This window comes from Echinops telfairi, unplaced genomic scaffold (assembly GCF_000313985.2).
Source record: "Echinops telfairi isolate 266 unplaced genomic scaffold, ASM31398v2 ScPeMD7_3533;HRSCAF=4204_0, whole genome shotgun sequence".
Taxonomy (NCBI): domain Eukaryota; kingdom Metazoa; phylum Chordata; class Mammalia; order Afrosoricida; family Tenrecidae; genus Echinops; species Echinops telfairi.
Genome location: NW_022107431.1, coordinates 31157014 through 31174014, shown reverse-complemented (window position 1 = coordinate 31174014; position 17001 = coordinate 31157014). Strand labels below are relative to the sequence as shown.

Below are 17001 nucleotides of genomic sequence, written 5' to 3'. Positions count from 1 at the left end.
CGGATGTGAGGCCGGGCGGAGAGAGCGCGAGACGGAGAGAGCAACACCCACCGGGCGGGCTCGACCACTCCCGGGAGCGGGCGCCGCAGCGCCCTCTGCTGGCCGGAGCCCCGCGGCGGGCGGGCAGGCGGGCGGGCTGCGCGCCCCGGGACCGGGGGCAGGACCGCCGAGGCGGGACCTGAGCGAAGCTCACGAAGACGGGGAGGACCTGCCTGTACACTGCAGGTGGGATTGCCGCGAGGCTTCTGGCCGCTACACGTTTCATAAGCAGTTGATGGAGAGAGTGGACATTGCTCAGGCCATTGATTACTGGATGCCTTCGTATGGTGTACCCTTTGATGCGACTGAAGACAGATATCATGTTTTATCTGCTCCGAAAGCCATGCACAGCCATCAAGAGCCTTCATCACGCGAACTGAACGTCTCTGGGACTTAACATGACTTTTTTCTGCCAGCCGTGTTGACCTGAGAAACAGAATTTGCTGAATAGCGAAAACAACTGGCAAAGTCTCTCTCTTTGGACATGGGTCATTCCGGTCGCAGAAATGCCATGCTCCGCACGCATGCCAACTCTGTGAACCCAGGTGGGTCATGGGTGGACCGCCAGACTCCCTAAGCCTAATTCACACCGCCCTAAGATGGGTAGGGAGGTAGTTATTCTGACCTGCACTACCCAGAGAGAGGAAGTCCTAAAGGAACCCCAATCAAAGATCTTAATGAGTATACTTCGCAAATAGGTAGATTTACAAGACAGTAGCTCAGGACGAATGGTAGAGAAGGTTTTAAGTTTCGTTCTTAATTTTTTGGTCTCTTAGAGACTTTTGTTTACAGAGTGCTGATCATATAAAGGGTTCCTAGCGGGACCTTGGAACCGGTTCACAATCCTTCATCTGTAAACCCCAATTTCCAAGAGTATTGAAAAACCCTAAGTTTTCTTGTAACTTCCGGCAGCAACGCCTGACCTGGCGTGAACTCCTTTGGAGTCAACATCTTAACAAAAACGCGCTCTGCCACTTAGTGTCAATATTGATTCATTTCCGTGCAGGCCCTAGTGGGGAAGTTACAGTATACATAGTCGTACATAGTTTTAGGCACTGCTCTGCTGTTCCTAAGAAAAATAATAAGGGTACTATTTTTGTTCTGCTTAATTCACACACATACTGAGATGCAGAGCCAGACATAAGGTCTGATCACAAAGTAGACTATGAAGCTATACAAACATAACAACAATAATACAGAAAACAAGGAAGCCTCTTTTCCCTGCCATCGATCCAAGGACATGCTGCTAATTACTACACCCACATCATCAGTTCTGTAGAGCTGATTTTGACTTCTTGGGACCCACCTGGTTCATAGGGTTTCCAAGGCTGTAATCTTTATGAAGCTGACTGTCGTATCTTTCTGCCACAGAGTGCTGGGTTTGAACTGCCCACCTTTGGTTAACAGAAACTGCTCCGCCAGGGCTCCTCCATTTCTGCCCAGAGGTGGTTGTTCCCGCTGACGACCCCTAGACCTTTGCCTGGATCCTTTTCTCATTCCATTTAGGTCCCTGGTCATATGTCATCTCTTCAGCAAGGCCTTCCCTAAGACCTTATCACTTGTCTATCTCCTTACTTACAGTTTTCACTACCTGATCAAAAAGTATGCATTTGTTTACATTTTTAATAGTTTATAACTAGTGAGCACTTATTATGTTTCAAAGGAATTCTGGCAGTGCTGTTGGGTAAACAGATTGGCAGTTCAAACCCATGAGCTGCCCTGTGGGAGAAAGTTGAGGTTACCTGCTCCTGTAAAGATGCACAACCTCCGAAATCCCCTGGTGAGTTGTTAGGAGTTGGAATCAGCTTGCTAACCATGAGTTTATTATGTTCCCAGCACTATTCTAAATAAAATACAAAATTAATTATACCCTATTATCTAGGAACTGCTAGTATTTTTATTGGACAGATTAAGAAAACTGAGGTGTAGATAGGTTAAGTCAGCAGTTCTCAACCTGTGGGTCGAGACCCCTTTGGGGGGGTGTCGAACGACCCTTTTACGGGGGTCGCCCTATTCATAACAGTATCAAAATGACAGTGATGAAGTAGCAACAAAAATAATTTTATGGTTGCGGTCACCACAACATAAGGAACTGTATGAAAGGGTTGCGGCATTAGGACGGTTGAGAACCACTGGTTTCAGTAATGTGTAAGTTCCATGGAAAGTACCATGGACTGCTACAGGGACAAACAGATCTGTCTTAGAAGTACAGAGCGCTCCTTAGAGGCAAGGGTGGTGAATCTTCTTACATCCTTTGGACATGTTATCAGAAGAGACCAGTCCCTGGAGAAGGACATCATGCTTGGTAAATCAGAGGGGCAGCCAAGAGAGCAAGGCCCTCAGTGCGATGGAGTGACACTGTGGCTGCAGCAATGGGCTCAAGCACAGGACCACCTGTGAGGGTAGCGCAGGACAGACAGTGATTCGCTGTGTGGCACATAGGACCGCTGTGGGCTATGGGTCTAACTGATTTGACTGACTTGATGGCACCTAGCAGCAAGTCACATGTTTATCATGTGCCTGCGTCTCAGATGCGAAATCCAGGCAGTCCCAACTCCAACAGCCCTCCCCTCTCCTGCGACCATCCGGATATATACCAACATGCTTGCCCTCAGTCACGATTCCTTCAATATAAGGTCCTTGAGAGCATGAGGCTTGTTTGCTTTGTTCCCTGTCATAGCTTTAGGCCCAGTGTTCGGCACCGTTAGGTGTATCAAAAATTATTTATTAAATTATTTATTAAATCACTTCAACATTGCTGATGAGTCAGTTACTAGCCTAATCTCCTGGTTGACTCCCTTAATTCTTAGAAACAGTCACTTTGCTCCTCTAGCAAACCAAAGGAGTTCTAGGATTATTTCACTTCCAAATTCTGGATCTGAATTTTTTCTCTCTCCCTAATGTGCTAGTCTTTTATTTCACTTTCCATCCTTCAGCCAAGCCTGCCAATGATACCTCTATGTCCTCCCTCCCAATCCCAACACACATGAGTATTTCATGTATTCAGAAAACATATTTTGAACATCTTACGTCAGTGCAAAACTTTCTGAATGACCTTGTCTTTAGGGGTCCTCCAGTCTAGGGGGCCATGGGGTCAGCCAGGTCTTTACAATTGGTCGTTCCCCTTTATTTGCCAGGTGTTAACCCTGAATTGACCACTTGTGTGTGCTGCGGGTGTTGGAGGGAACTAGTCCTACAGTCCTTTGCTGTGAGGCTGTCAACGGACATGGAGCAGAATTTTCTTGTGGGTGGCCAAAGCCCCAAAGCAGAGGCCATGAAAATCATCACGCAAACTTTTGGTTTCCTATCTGGCAGGTAGAGGGCTTACAAGGTGTTGATCCCATCCCCAAGACAAGAATGAAATGAAAAACTGGAAATCAACCAGTCTTTTAGGGCCTCAGAAGAAGGGAGGTCACAGGGAAAATACAGACAATCATAACATACTCTGAACAGACACCGTCCCTGGGCCAGCAGCAGGTGAGAACGCTTATAGGGTAACCAGCTCATTGTTGGAACACTGAGCATAAAAGGCGTGGGCTCTGGAGGCCCCGCTCCAGGAGACCCCAAACCAACCTCCCTGCTTCGAGTCAATTCTGACTCACAGCCTCCCCGTAGGACAGCATAGTACTGCCCCTGTAGGTTTATGAGAGTGTAAGGATTTATGAGAGTCGAAAACCTCCTCTTTCTCCCCAGATCTAGGAAGATTCCCACCTTTTCATGAGCCCCACTAAGCTCTCATTGTGAGGTTTAGAGAAACCACTTGTATTTCTACGAGGGGAATGGGCCGAGTAGCCAGTTTGAAACACCATCAGCTCACTGGAAGGGTTCTCTTTGGCACCCTCGCAGGAGACTATACTTACACGACCAAAAGCTAACTCTCGGCTCTCTCTGAGTCTGAATGACACTAGCACCCAACAAGAAGTCACGTGAGGGAAGGAAAACCCTCAGGGTTGGAGAAGGGAAACACCTCACTCAGCTTCCTTCCCATCTCACGTTGCTGTTAGATGCCCAGTGGATGTAGACCACATCCATCCCCTGCGATGGGACAGAGCGCTCTCTTGGTAGAGGTGGTTGAGTCCACTCTGAGCCCTAGCGTGTACAGCGGTGTGCCGCAGACAGAAACACCGCCCGGGCCTGCACCGGCTTCACAGCTGTTCAGTCTGAGCCCATTGATGCAGCCACTGTGTCCATCCAGCTCATCAACGGTCGTCTTTGCTGACTCGCTTCTTTACCAAGCCCCATGTTCTTTTCCAGGGACTGCTCGCTCCAAAGCACATGAGACAGAGTCTCGCCTTCTGTACTTCTGAGGAGCACGCTGGCTGTACATGGGGTGGAAAAAACTAGAAAACTAGCAAGCACTTGTGAATGTCACAGTCCAGGGCCACAAGGTGCCCATGAGACTGAGACTAAATTTCAGAATCAGAAAAGGCTGCCCCTCCAGCACAATAATTGGATGCAAACCGATTGCTGTCAAGTTGATTCGAACTCACCACCCTATTGAACGGAGCGGAACCACCCCAAGGTCATTTCAAGGCTGTGAACTTTACAGAGATAGATGGACACCGTCATGCAACAGTGGACTCAGTGGGCTACAAGAATAGGACGGCACAGGACCTGGCAGTGTTTTGTTCTGTTGTGCATATGGTCATTATGAGTCCAACTGGTGCCACGCTATCTAAAAGCAACAACAACCATCTTTGCAGAAACAGGTGGCCACGTCTCTTTCCTGGGGGTCAACTGGGTGTTTGGAGCCACGCGTCTTTCAGCCAGCAGCTGAGCACTTCACTGCTGCGTCTCCCAAAAGTGAAACAACACGAAAGAACAAGCTCACTGCCACTGAGCCGATTCTGACTCATGGCGAGTCTACACGACAAGAGTAGACCTGACCCAGTTCATGTCCAAGACTTTATAAGAGTAGAAAGCTTCACCTTTCTCCCGAAGTGTGGCTGATGGGCTCAAACTGCCCACATCGTGGTTAGCTGCTCAAGACGTACCCCTCAGCACCACGGCATCCCCAGGGCTCCTAAGATCACAGCAATAGCACTCCTACAAGAATAAGGTTACAGCTGCTGAGGCCCATAAGGCTTAGATCCCATTTAAGGAGTCTCTAGGGAAACTCAAATACAACAGAGAGACAAAAGCAAGAACAGTTTTCAGAGTGACTGTACTAGTTTCTATTGCTGGTATGACCTAATGCTTTTTAACAGTATCAATTGATTATCATTTATATGATATTCGAGGAAGGATCAGAACATTTAAAATGGGTATTCCTTCTGAAGCTTTGAGGAAGAACGCACTCCCTTGCCTTTTCTAGCTCCTATAAGTCACGTGTGCCCGTTGGCCCTGCACTACTCATCGCTGATTCTTTTGTCCCGTGGCCTTTTCTGCGTCTGTTGTCACATCATCCAGTCCCTCTCTTTTTAAAAAATTTTTATTTATTTATTTTTTTAGTCCCTCTCGTATCAATGCTCTTATGAATCCATTGGGAATGCCTGGGTAGCCCAGACTAATCTCCCATCTCAAGAACATTAGTGTAATCTTCAAATTCCCTCTCTCCAAGTAATCTAACATTTTCACAACTTAAAGGGATTAGGATAGGAACATCTTTGGGGAAGAGCACGTTTAGAGGACAATTCATGGATAACCTGCACTATGCCAATCACACAGGCTTGTTGGCTGAAAACAAAGAGGACTCGAAGTACTTACTGATAAAGATCAAAGTTACATGCCTTCAGGATGAATTACACCTCAACCGAGAACACAAAAGTCCTGACAATTGTACAAGGAAGCAACCACATGATAAATGGAGAAAGCATTGAGGTTCCCATGGATTTCATTAGGCTTGAATCCATGATCAACCTTCACGGGGAAGCAGCAATCAAGAAATCAAATGGCATGTTGCATTAGGCAAAATATTGCAAAAAACCCTACAAACCTCTTGAAAGTATGAAAAAGCAAAGACATCGCCTGATCTAAATCATGATATTTTCAATCAACTCATGAGCATGAAAAAAATAGATAATGGATAAGGAAGACAAAAAGAGAATGGATGCCTTTGAACTATGGTGTTAGTGAAGAACATTGAATATGCCATGGAATGCTAAAGAATGAACAAATCTATTGAACTGGATTGACACAATGATTGCAGCAAGTAGCCCAACTGATTACCGACCCCAGGGAGGATGGGTGGGACTGGGCAATGTTTTGCTCTTTTGCGCCTAGGATCAACTTAACAGCACTTAAGTTGACAGCAACAGTAACCTTATTCCATCTACCACAGTTACTTTGTGTTTTTGACTCCACATTTCTCAACTGCAACACAAAACATATTACTAGTTAAAATGAAAGATAGAGGACCAGCATCTTCTAAAGAAATGATTGTGCTATTTGTTTAACTAGATGAAGACAAGCCACCTTTTGGGGACATGGTCTCCTTCTTGTCTCTTATGTTTACATATGTAGGTTTAGGAGGAAGACAAAGTTAAGGTCGTGTAGTTTCTGTCCCCAAATAGTCTTGAAAGCTGCAGATGTCCAACTGGTCCATTGACTACTCCAGGTAGACTAGAGAAACAAATTCATGGACTTTCATATGTATATAAGAAATAGCTTTATATACAAGAGCAATTGAATATTGAGAAAACATCCCAGCCCAGTCTAGATCAAATCCATAAGTCCAATATTAGCCCATATGTCTGATACCAATCTATAAAGTCCTCTTCTGACTCATGAAACACATTCAATGGTGCCAAATGCAGGAAGATCACAGGCCAGTGGGTGGGAAGTCTTGTGGATCCAGTGGCATTGTAACATCTCAGCGCTGGCAGGTGTCTCCGCATGGCTTCGCTAGCTCCCAGGCACAGGCTCTATCAGCTTAGTGCCATGTGTCTTGTCAGTAGAGCATCTCTGAGGGAGTGAATCGACAGAGAGAGAGAGAGGGAGAGAGACTCCCACTTTCCAAGGAGGAAAATACAGGAGTTCCCCAAATCCTCAGGAGAAGGCCATATGCACCCAGAGGCATCGTTGGCTATATCATGATTGACAGCCTAGACTCCACCCCTACACTCTTAATCCCCAAATTGACACCAGATTATGTAACTACTACAGGCATGGGAATATTATACCGTAGAATCACCACAGATTTATGCTGCTGTTGTTAGGTGCCTTCAAGTTGGCTCCAATTCATAGCAACTGTCTGTACCACCGACTTAGCCATGTTGATTTGCATACATAAGTCAGAGCACTAAGCTTTGACACCAGGCTGTTTACAACAATTGGGCATGACTGGCAGAAAACTCTCAGGAGCTTTTCTGTTGATCCATTTTTAGTCTACTCATATTCCTATATCCACCACTGCTTTCATTGTTCTCACTGAATGTAAACATTGGAGGGTTTTTTTCACACACTGCTATATAGTCCCACCCCTTGAATGAGTTCATGGTTGGACCTGTGAGCTCCAGCTGCTGCTGGGGACAGTGGCTGACTCAGAACAAGAAAGGGAGAAATACCCGGTCGATGCAGGATGCTTCAAATCCTGTTTTGTCATGTCCCCTATGTACCAAGCACCTTTCTAGGTATATGTGGTTCACTAATAAATTAATGGGCAATGAGAAAGATGATGCTTTCTGCTGCCCCAAACAGCCTTGAAACCCCAAGACACAGGTCCGCGCTGTGCTATGCGGGCCTGTGAATCGGAATGGATTCAAGGGCAGTGAGTCTGTGGACTCATGAACCTGACAGCCTACTGTTTCTATGACATCGATTCTCTTAACTAATTCAACTCAGATCATCAGGTAACACTTAATGTCAATGTTCTATGTCTTAATTAGTAAAAAAGAAATGAAAAGAAAGGTACATTTACTTTATTTGGTTATTTGTACTTCCTTTATTTCCTCCAAATCCAAGGTGCTTGGGGAGCGGGGTTTAAAGTCCGGCTACGTGGCTTTGAATCCTGGCTTTCCCATTTAAAAGATGCGTGACTGAGCAAGTTTCTTAAATTCTCTGTGCTTTAGTTCCCTCAATTGAACATGGGCTTAAGGGTAGCACCTTCAGACCTCACAGGGCTGTGTTGAAATGATGTAAACTTAATTTTTTATGAAGTGCTTAGATAAATGCCTAGATAGCAAGCACGATGTTATGTCAGATGACACATTGCATTGGGTAAATCTGCTGCCTAGACCTCTTTAAAGTGTTGAAAAGCAAGGATGTTACTTTGAGGACTAGGGTGTGCCTGACCCAAGTCATGGTATTTCTCAATGGCTTCATATGCATGTGAAAGTCGGACATTGAATCAGGAAGACTGAAGAAGAATCAATGTGTTTGAATTACGATGCTGCCAAAGACTAGAGAAAGTCCCAAGAACTACCAAAAGAACCCACAGATGTGTCTTGGAGGAAGCACAGCCAGATGCTCCTTAGAGGCCAGGGTGACGAGACTCGGTCTCACATCTTTTGGACGCGATGTCAGGAGAGACCAGTCCCTAGAGAAGGGCACTCTGCTTGGGACAGTCGAGGGGCAGTGACAGACAGGAAGGCCCTCAACAAGACAGACTGATAGCAGTAGCTGCCCCAGTGCGCTCAGACACAAGAACAGGACGGCACAGGATGGGGCGGCATTTCGCTCTGGTTACACGGCATCCCTGTGAGCGGGGACCGCCTCCCTGGCACTGACGACAGCAACATGAACAATCACTTCTGACTCGAGTCTCTTGCCTGCCAGTGACGGACAGGCTACGTGTTCATTTTTATTTGTTGTATTTTGGCACTAATTTTTCAGAATTTAGTTTTCATCTTTACCAAAATACACAAGCACAGAGTTCAGACCAACAGAAGCCCACCATTCCCTCACTTCTTCTTCCCACTCTGCAGAAGCGTCTCCTCGCGCCTTTGAAACAGATCCTGAAGGCAGGTCATTCCGATTCCTCTTCGGCCTGCTGATATTTTCAGGGTTTAAGGATTCATTTTCATCATTATCTATGGAGATCCTGCTATTGAACACGGAGGCTGTAACTTTGCTCGTTCGGATACACACGTCCACACACGCCAATCGCCTGCTACCACACATGTATGTATTCCTCATCTCTCGACACGGGGCTGTTGGATGTGGAGGTTTTATGTTAGTAGTAAGATGTAAACCCTCTTGGCAAGTCAGCCTTGGAGACTGTGACTCCCATGCCCTTTTAGCAGCTCAGCCTACGACTTCCCACGGACTTCTCAGCGGCTGGGGCTCTTGGCTGGCTTAGCCTTTTCCTATTTACTTTTCATTCAGGTAGTCCCCAAATTTCATCAGGAGATATAAAACCTCTCCCATCTTTTAAGTAAAATATATGTATTTTTAAATAGATACCACTCTGGAGAGATGTACTCATATTTCAAGGGAGAATGAAATTGGGAACTGGGAGGAGGCATTCCATGGGTCACAAATGTGGGATGCTTATTTATGCCAACCCTCCTCCCCCTTTCTCCTGCTCCCCACCCCTCTCCACCAACCAGCAGTGATGTATAAAGTCCCCTGCCCTTTCCAGAGCTTTGCCGATACTGAGGTTTCTCAGAAAGAGAATGGACACCGTTGGCTGTCTCATATATATATACTCCTATACCCATATAGGTGGGGTCCCTTTCCTGGTATGATACAGTATTCTTTCTGTCCATCTTGTTCTCATTGTATAGCCCCAGAGGGGTAAACTGGGGCATAGGGGACCAGCATGAAATTGTAAGAATAAATCTATCCCTGGTCCAGAAACCTCATGATTACTTTGAGAAGAATATGAGTAAATAACACACCAAAGAAATCAAACACACTCCCATCAAGTCAATTCTGACTCCTAGTGACCCTATAGGACAGGGTAGAACTGCTCCTGTGGGTTTCTAAGACTGTAGCTCTTTGCGAGAGTAGACAGCCGAGTCTCAAGTCTCTCCCTCAGAGCAGCTGGTGGTTTCAGACTGCTGACCTTGTGGTTAGGAGCCCAATGTGTAATGAGTCAATTCAGGGAGTACACTTTCAGCTCTTCTTTTGAGTTGCGCTGTCTTGTTTTTTTCTCTGTCCCTTGTCTTTTCATAGCATCCTGGAAAACATCTTCTCTTTTCTCCCTGAGCTTATTTTCTCATGTATTTTCTCTGTATATGTGCTCTTTTCTGTTGGCCTGTTTTCCCTTTTATCTCTCCTGTTCTAGGCTTTCCTCATTAGAGCACTTTGATTGGAAGCTCTGTGGACATGACTGTATTTCTTTGATGTTTGGGTTCATTTTAGCAACATCTGGGTCAACATTTCCAATGTTGGGAAATAATGATTTCTTCTTTGGGGTCTGGCCTTTGGAGTCATCTGGTCTCCAGAGCAGGGTATTTCAAACCTCCAGAGGGTGGGTGTTCAACTGCCAGATGAGTTGTTATGGCAGAGGGGGAAGCTAAGGTAAGAATGGAATACAAAGCATGGGTTTGTATTCACCAAAAGTTCTACCTGCTCTCAGCAGAGCCCACGTGGAGCTCCTCATATATATTATCCCTCGCAGAGACCAATCAGACACTTGATGATACATTAATTCATTGTTGCTGTAATCAAGACATTGGATGGATAAATTTGCTTCTCTGACCATGAGGTCTCAGCCAACACCACTACCTGAGAGCTTGAGAGTATTGCTATCCCTGGCCTGGTGTTTCAGACCGGGTTCACTAGAGGAGCAAAACCAGGGAAATGTAAGATGTAAAAATAAACATACAGAGACAGAATTACTTCAAGGAAATGACCTCCACAAATGTGGGGGCCAGCAAGTCCCACATCTATGGGTCAGGCTTGATGTGTCTCCGAAGTCACATGATTGGGAGGGGGCTCATGAATCCCACATCCACAGGTCAGGTGGCTGCTTAAAGGCTTCTCCAAGAACCGGAGTCAGACCAAAAATTGAGTACAGGGTCAGTCGAGGGAGGTCTTTTTAAAAAAAATCATTTTATTGGGGGCTCATGCAACTCATCATAATCTATACATCCATCCATTGTGTCAAGCACATTTGTACATTTGTTGCCATCATCATTCATAAAACATTTGCTTTCTACTTGAGCCCTTGGTATCAGCTCCTCATTTTCCCCTCCCTCCCTGTTACCCCTCTCTCATGAACCCTTGATAATTTACAAATTATTATTATTTTGTCATATCTTACACTGTCCGATGTCTCCCTTCATTCACTTTTCTGTTGTCTGTCCCCCAGGGAGGGGTTATATGTAGATTCTTGTAATTAGTTCCCCCTTTCTATCCCGCCTTCCCTCCACCCTGCAGGTATCGCCACTCTCACCACTGGTCCTGAAGGGATCATCTGGCCTGGATTCCCTGTGGTTCCAGTTCCTATCTGTACCTGTGTACATCAGAGAGGGAGATCTTTGTCAGAACATCCACTGGTATTTAACACACAACACCTCCCACCCCCAAAGAAGCTCACATCAGATAGAAGGTAGAGAATGATCACAGACCACAGAGAATCACTGCTTACCCACGTTAACGCCACACTGACCACCACATCTGGATTCTGTGTAACTTCAGTGGCGATTGGAATCCCCACTCTGTAGCAAGAGAAGAGCTGGACCCCCAATCTGGAATCCGCTCGACTCTTCACAGGCCACACCATCCCGAAGCTGCTGGTCTCAGAGAATGCTGAGGTGGCTACTTAAAGACACAGCTGAGGTGTCTGCTTTGAAATGATAGTCTGCAAACATGAGGCCCCACACGCCAGGCTGTAGTATGCACCCAAATTGACAACCATTCTGTGGTACTGTGTCCCCAGCAGGGAGATTAACAGTCAAGGCGTGAAAGTAGGACTGACCCCATTTTACTGCACTGTCAGCAACCGTTTGGGGAAGCTGCACTTCCTGTCTTCTCACTTCTAAGCTTTGAGTGTCTGGAGGCCTTGTTTCTCAGAGGGGAGCACTTCCACCAGGGAGCTCATTATTTTTACCGTTCAACTTCAAGCTACAACTGCCATTCAGTCACCCAGTGCTCCTGGTACCAATAGATTAACACTCGGACTCACTGCTGACTCAGCGGCCCCTGTGGAGTTCACTGGAGTGGAAGGCCCAATCTTTCTCATGGGGAGCTGCTGGTGGTCTCGAACTGCCGACCATGCAGATCCCATGCAGCCCAGGCCAAGGCGTAACCCTCACACCACCAGAACGCCCAGATTTCTTAAAATGAATGAAGAATGAATATATTGTTGGGGAGACTCACCATCCTGGAGAGTCATTGGCCCCACTTCTCAGGAGGAGGATGCTCAGGTGGGGCAGTGGTGAAAGCACGTAGCTGTGAAATATACGATTGTGTTTCGAAGCCACTAGCCACCGCAGAAAGATGTGTCCGTGTGCTTCCAAAATAGATCTATATCCATGGAAAATGCATGGGGTGGTTCAGAATCAGCTACCTGGCAGTGGTCTGGTTTTCGGTAGGAGGAAGAAACAGCTCGACTGTTCATACACCGTTGAGGCAGGAAATAACGTGTCAGCCAGGTGATGCGCTGAGTGTCCCTTGGCACGCCCTCCTTCAGTGCTGATGGTTAGGGGACCGATGTAACAGCCGAGGTGTGAGAAGCGCCTAGTGGCAAAGAGAAGGCGTTGTGTCCCTGCACAAAATAAGCCACCCGAGGCAGCCGAGGGGTTAGCTGAGTCTAGATGAAGACTCCGGAGGAGGTCTGCCTCTCAGATGCGACCTGAGAGGAGCTGCGAGTCTGCTAACCGTCCTCTTCGAAATTTTCCCAGTCGCCTGGGGAGTTGTCCCCACGTGGATGAATATATTACATGAAACATATTAAGTCGATGCGAGGGGTCCAAGGACAGACCACGGGAGTTTTCATGCTATGCCACCCGGATGACCCCCGAGCACACAGGCCCTCATTCGTTTCTTTAAAAAAAAAAAGTTTCATCAGATGGAAGCGTTGGGAAGCCAAGGGCTCACAGCTGAGTCCCTCCCCTAACATGGTCTTTGCAAGGGATTCGTTGTCTGGTCCCGGGTTAAACCGTTGGCCCCGGGAAGGGCCATATAAAATGGCTGGTTGGTGCAGGACCCTCAATTCTTATATGGTATTGGAGTCGCTTTGAAGAGCCGGCTCAGCGGAGGGCTCTCACTGGGACGAACTAGAGTCTTTGCTGGGACTGTGTTGCCCTTTTCTCTCTGCCAAGGGCAGGACTTTCTTTAATCCCTTGTAGGTGTTGTTCCAGCGAATCATTGCCAGTGAACTTCCGGTATCCACATCTCCATTTCAGCGTCTGTTTCCTGGGGAACGCCACCCAAGTCATTTGCCTACTTCTGCTTCCATTAGTTGAGTTAGTGTTTTACTTAGTATCTTCATTATTACAATAGGGTTAGGAGTCCCTGTGTAGCAGAAACGGTTAAGCACTAGCCTACAAACTCCAAGGTTGGGGGATGGAGCCCACCCACGAGGCATGTTGGGAGACAGGCCTGAGGATCTCCTTCTGAAAGGTTGAGTAGAGACGGTCATCCAAAAAGAGGAAGGCCCTCTACAAAGGTGATTCTGACAGTGGGCCCCATCGTAGGAATGAGTGGAAGATGGCACTGGACCAGGCAGGATGGTACTCGTGCGTGGATGACGCAGAGCATCTTGACGGCACCTGACAGCAAACCTTAAAGAACCTTACCTTGCTAAGACCCACCTTTACTGTTGATCAGATAGTTCATTTTTAAATGAAAACTACTTTTGCTTAAACTCAAAAGATACTTTTAGGCCTATTTTAAAATAATCCAAGAAAGTAGTTGGATGTTTGAATGCTCCAAGATTTTGAAAGATAGACCTTAAAGTATCATAGAAATCAATTCTTTCCTTCCTGACTGGAAATAATTACTGTCTTCATAGCGTGGCCCTGACATTAAGAGGCATGATAGGAGGCTCCCCGTTTGCCTGTCCGCTTGTCATACGGTGGTAGCTTGCATGTCATTGCAATGCTGAAGCTATGCCAATGATATTTCAAATACCCGGAGGGATTCCCAGAGTGAACAAGTTTCAGCAGAGCTTCCACACTGAGAAAGCACTAGGAAGAAGGAATAGGCACTAGAAGGATTAGCCCCTACAAGCCTTATGAAGAAAAAATAACAGTGGAATACTGTTTGCATATAGTGCTGAAAGATGAGTCCTTTAGATTGGAAAAACAAAACAAAAACCAAACCAACAGCCACAGCATCAATTCTGTCACGGAGTAGCTCTATCGAAGAGAGTAAAACTGCCCTCCGGGGTTTCTGAACATACAAACCTTCCTGAGAGGAGACAGTGTCATCGTTCTCCTTTGGAGAAACTGGTGGGTTCAAACTGCTGACTCTGTGATTAGCATCCCAGGGCACTGGAAGGCACTCACAAAATTCAATGGGAAGAGCTGCCTCCTCAAAGTAGAGCTCATCTTATAGACATGGAGGGAGCAAAATCTTCAGGACCTTCATTTGCTGATGGGGCACGACTCAAAACAAGAAACATGCAAGCATCCAGTAGCAACTGGATATGAAATGTGCAAAGTATGAATCTAGGAAAATTGGAAGTCATCAAAAATAAAACGGAGTGCATAAAGATCAGTGTCCTAGGCATCGGTGAGCTGAGATGGACTGGTGTGGCCATTTTGAATGAGACAGTCATTGGTTAATGTGCTGGGAATGATAAATTCAAGAAGAGTGTTTCATTTGTCATCAAAAAGAACATTTAAAGATTTATCTTGACATGCAATGCCGTCATGATAGGGCAATAGCTACATGCCTAAAAGAAAGACAAGTTAATGAAACTATTATTTGACATTACATATCAATCATTAAAGCCAGCGTTGAAAAAATTTAAGAATTATACATATTTCCTCAGCCTGAAGTAGATCAAGCATATGAACAAGATGCATAGATTATTCCTGGTGATTGGAATCTGAAAATTGGAAACAAAGGAAAGATCAATAGTTTGAAAATATAGCCTTGGTGATAGAAGCAAAGTTGGTGAGCAAATGACAGAATTTTGCAAGACCAATGACTTCTTCATTGCAAATGTCTTTGATTAACAACACGAACAGTGACTATATATGTGTACATTGCCAGATGGAAAATACAGGAATTAAAATGACTGTATCTGTTAGAAGACATCATCAGCCAGAACAAGGCCAGAAGCTAACTGGAAAATACCATCAATTGCTCAGGTTGAAGCTCAAGAAAGTTAAAGCAAGTGCATGAGGACCAAATTCAAAAGTGAAAATCGCCCAGCTGATTTTAGAGAAAATCTCAAGAATAGTTTTGATTCACTGAACATGAATGATCAGAGGCCAGATGAGTTGTGGGATGACATGAAGAATATCCTAGAGGAAGGAAGCAAAGGGTCATTTAAGGCACAGGAATGAAAGAAAAGACAAAAATGGATGTCAGAAGAGACCCTGAATAAAGCAGCTAAGGCCAATGAAAGAAATGAAGTTAAAAAGGCTGAACAGAAAATTGCAAAGGGCAGCTTAAGAAGACCAAGCATTATAGTAAAATGTCCAAGGATCTAGAGTTAGAGAACCAGAAGGGAAGAGCACACATTCCCATCATATCTCTCAATGAAAGAACTGAAGAAAAAATTTAAGCCTTGAGTTGCAATATTAAAGAATTCTAGGGGCAAAATATTAAATGATGCAGGAAACATCAAAAGAAGATGGAATGAATACACAGAGTCATTGTACCAAAAGGAATTGGTTGATATTTAATCATTTCAAAAGCTAGCCTGTGATCAAGAACAGATGATATTGAAGGAAGAAGCCCAAGCTGCCCTGAAGACATTCGTGAAAAAAAAAGTGGGGGGAGGTTAATGGAATATCAGTTGAAAAGTTTCACCAGACTAATGCAGCCCTGGAAGCATTCACTAGTCCAGTCGAAGAAGCTTCTTGGGAGAGATCTATATCTGTGGCCATCAAAAACGAAGGTGACTCAACAGAATGAACAAAATATCAAACAATATAATTAATATTACATGTAAATAAAATTATGCCAAGACAATTAAAAAATTGCTGCAGTAGTTCACCGGGAGGGAAGGGTTAGGAATTCAGGCTGAATTCGGAAGAGGACATGGAATAAGAGCTAGCAATGGTATGGATGCATCTTGGCTGAAAGCAGAGAATGCCAGAAAGCTATTTACCTGTGTTTCATAGGTAGTGCAGAGGCATTCAACGATGTGGATCATCCCAGACTATGAATAACACCGAGAAGAAGGGAAATTCCAGAGCACTTAATTGTGCTCAGGAGGAGTCTGTACACAGACCAAGAGGCAGTTGTTAGAACAGAATAAGAGATAATACATGGTGTAAAATCAAAAAGAGGTGTGCAGTAGGTGGGGTATCTTTTCACCATACTTATTCAATCTATATACTGAGCAAATAATCTTAGAAGTGAATGCCACAACAGAATTAAGGGAAGTAATATTAAAAACCTGTAATATGCAGATGACACAACCTTGTTTGGCGAAAGCAAGGAGACCTTGAAGCACCTACTGACGAAGATCAAATACTACTGCTTTCAGTAGGAACTACAACTCAATGTAAAGGAAATAAAAAATCTTCACAGTTGAACTAATAGACAACTTCATGATAAACATAAAAGATTAAAGCCATCAAGGATTTAATTTTACTTGTATCCACAGCCAATACTCATTGGAAAGAGCAGTCAAGAAGTCAGATGACATTGTGTACGTTTGCTGCTAAAGACTTCTGCAAAGTGTGCAAGAGCAAATCTGCCACTTTGAGAACGCTCCCGTGTGTGTGATCTAGACATGACATTTTCAATCCCCTCAGATGCACGTGAAAGCTAACCAATGAATAGGAAAGACTGGAGAAGAATTGATGTGTTTGAATTATGGTCTTAACAAAAGAATCTTGAAAGTCCTTGGACATTCAGAAGGACAAACAAATCTGTCCTGGAAGAAGTACAGTCAGAATACTCCTTAGAAGTGAGACTAGCAAGATTTCATCTCATGTTCTTTGGATG

General features: G+C 45.1%; 1 protein-coding gene across 1 annotated transcript in view; it reads right to left on the bottom strand.

Moving 5' to 3' along the window:
* Window positions 1–11650, bottom strand: part of REPS1 (RALBP1 associated Eps domain containing 1) — an 89848-nt gene extending 78198 nt beyond the window's left edge. The window contains exon 1 of the mRNA XM_045294589.1: window positions 11516–11650. Coding sequence (XP_045150524.1) covers window positions 11516–11650 — 135 coding nt within the window. The remainder of the gene's footprint in view (window positions 1–11515) is intronic.
* Window positions 11651–17001: the final 5351 nt, after the last annotated feature.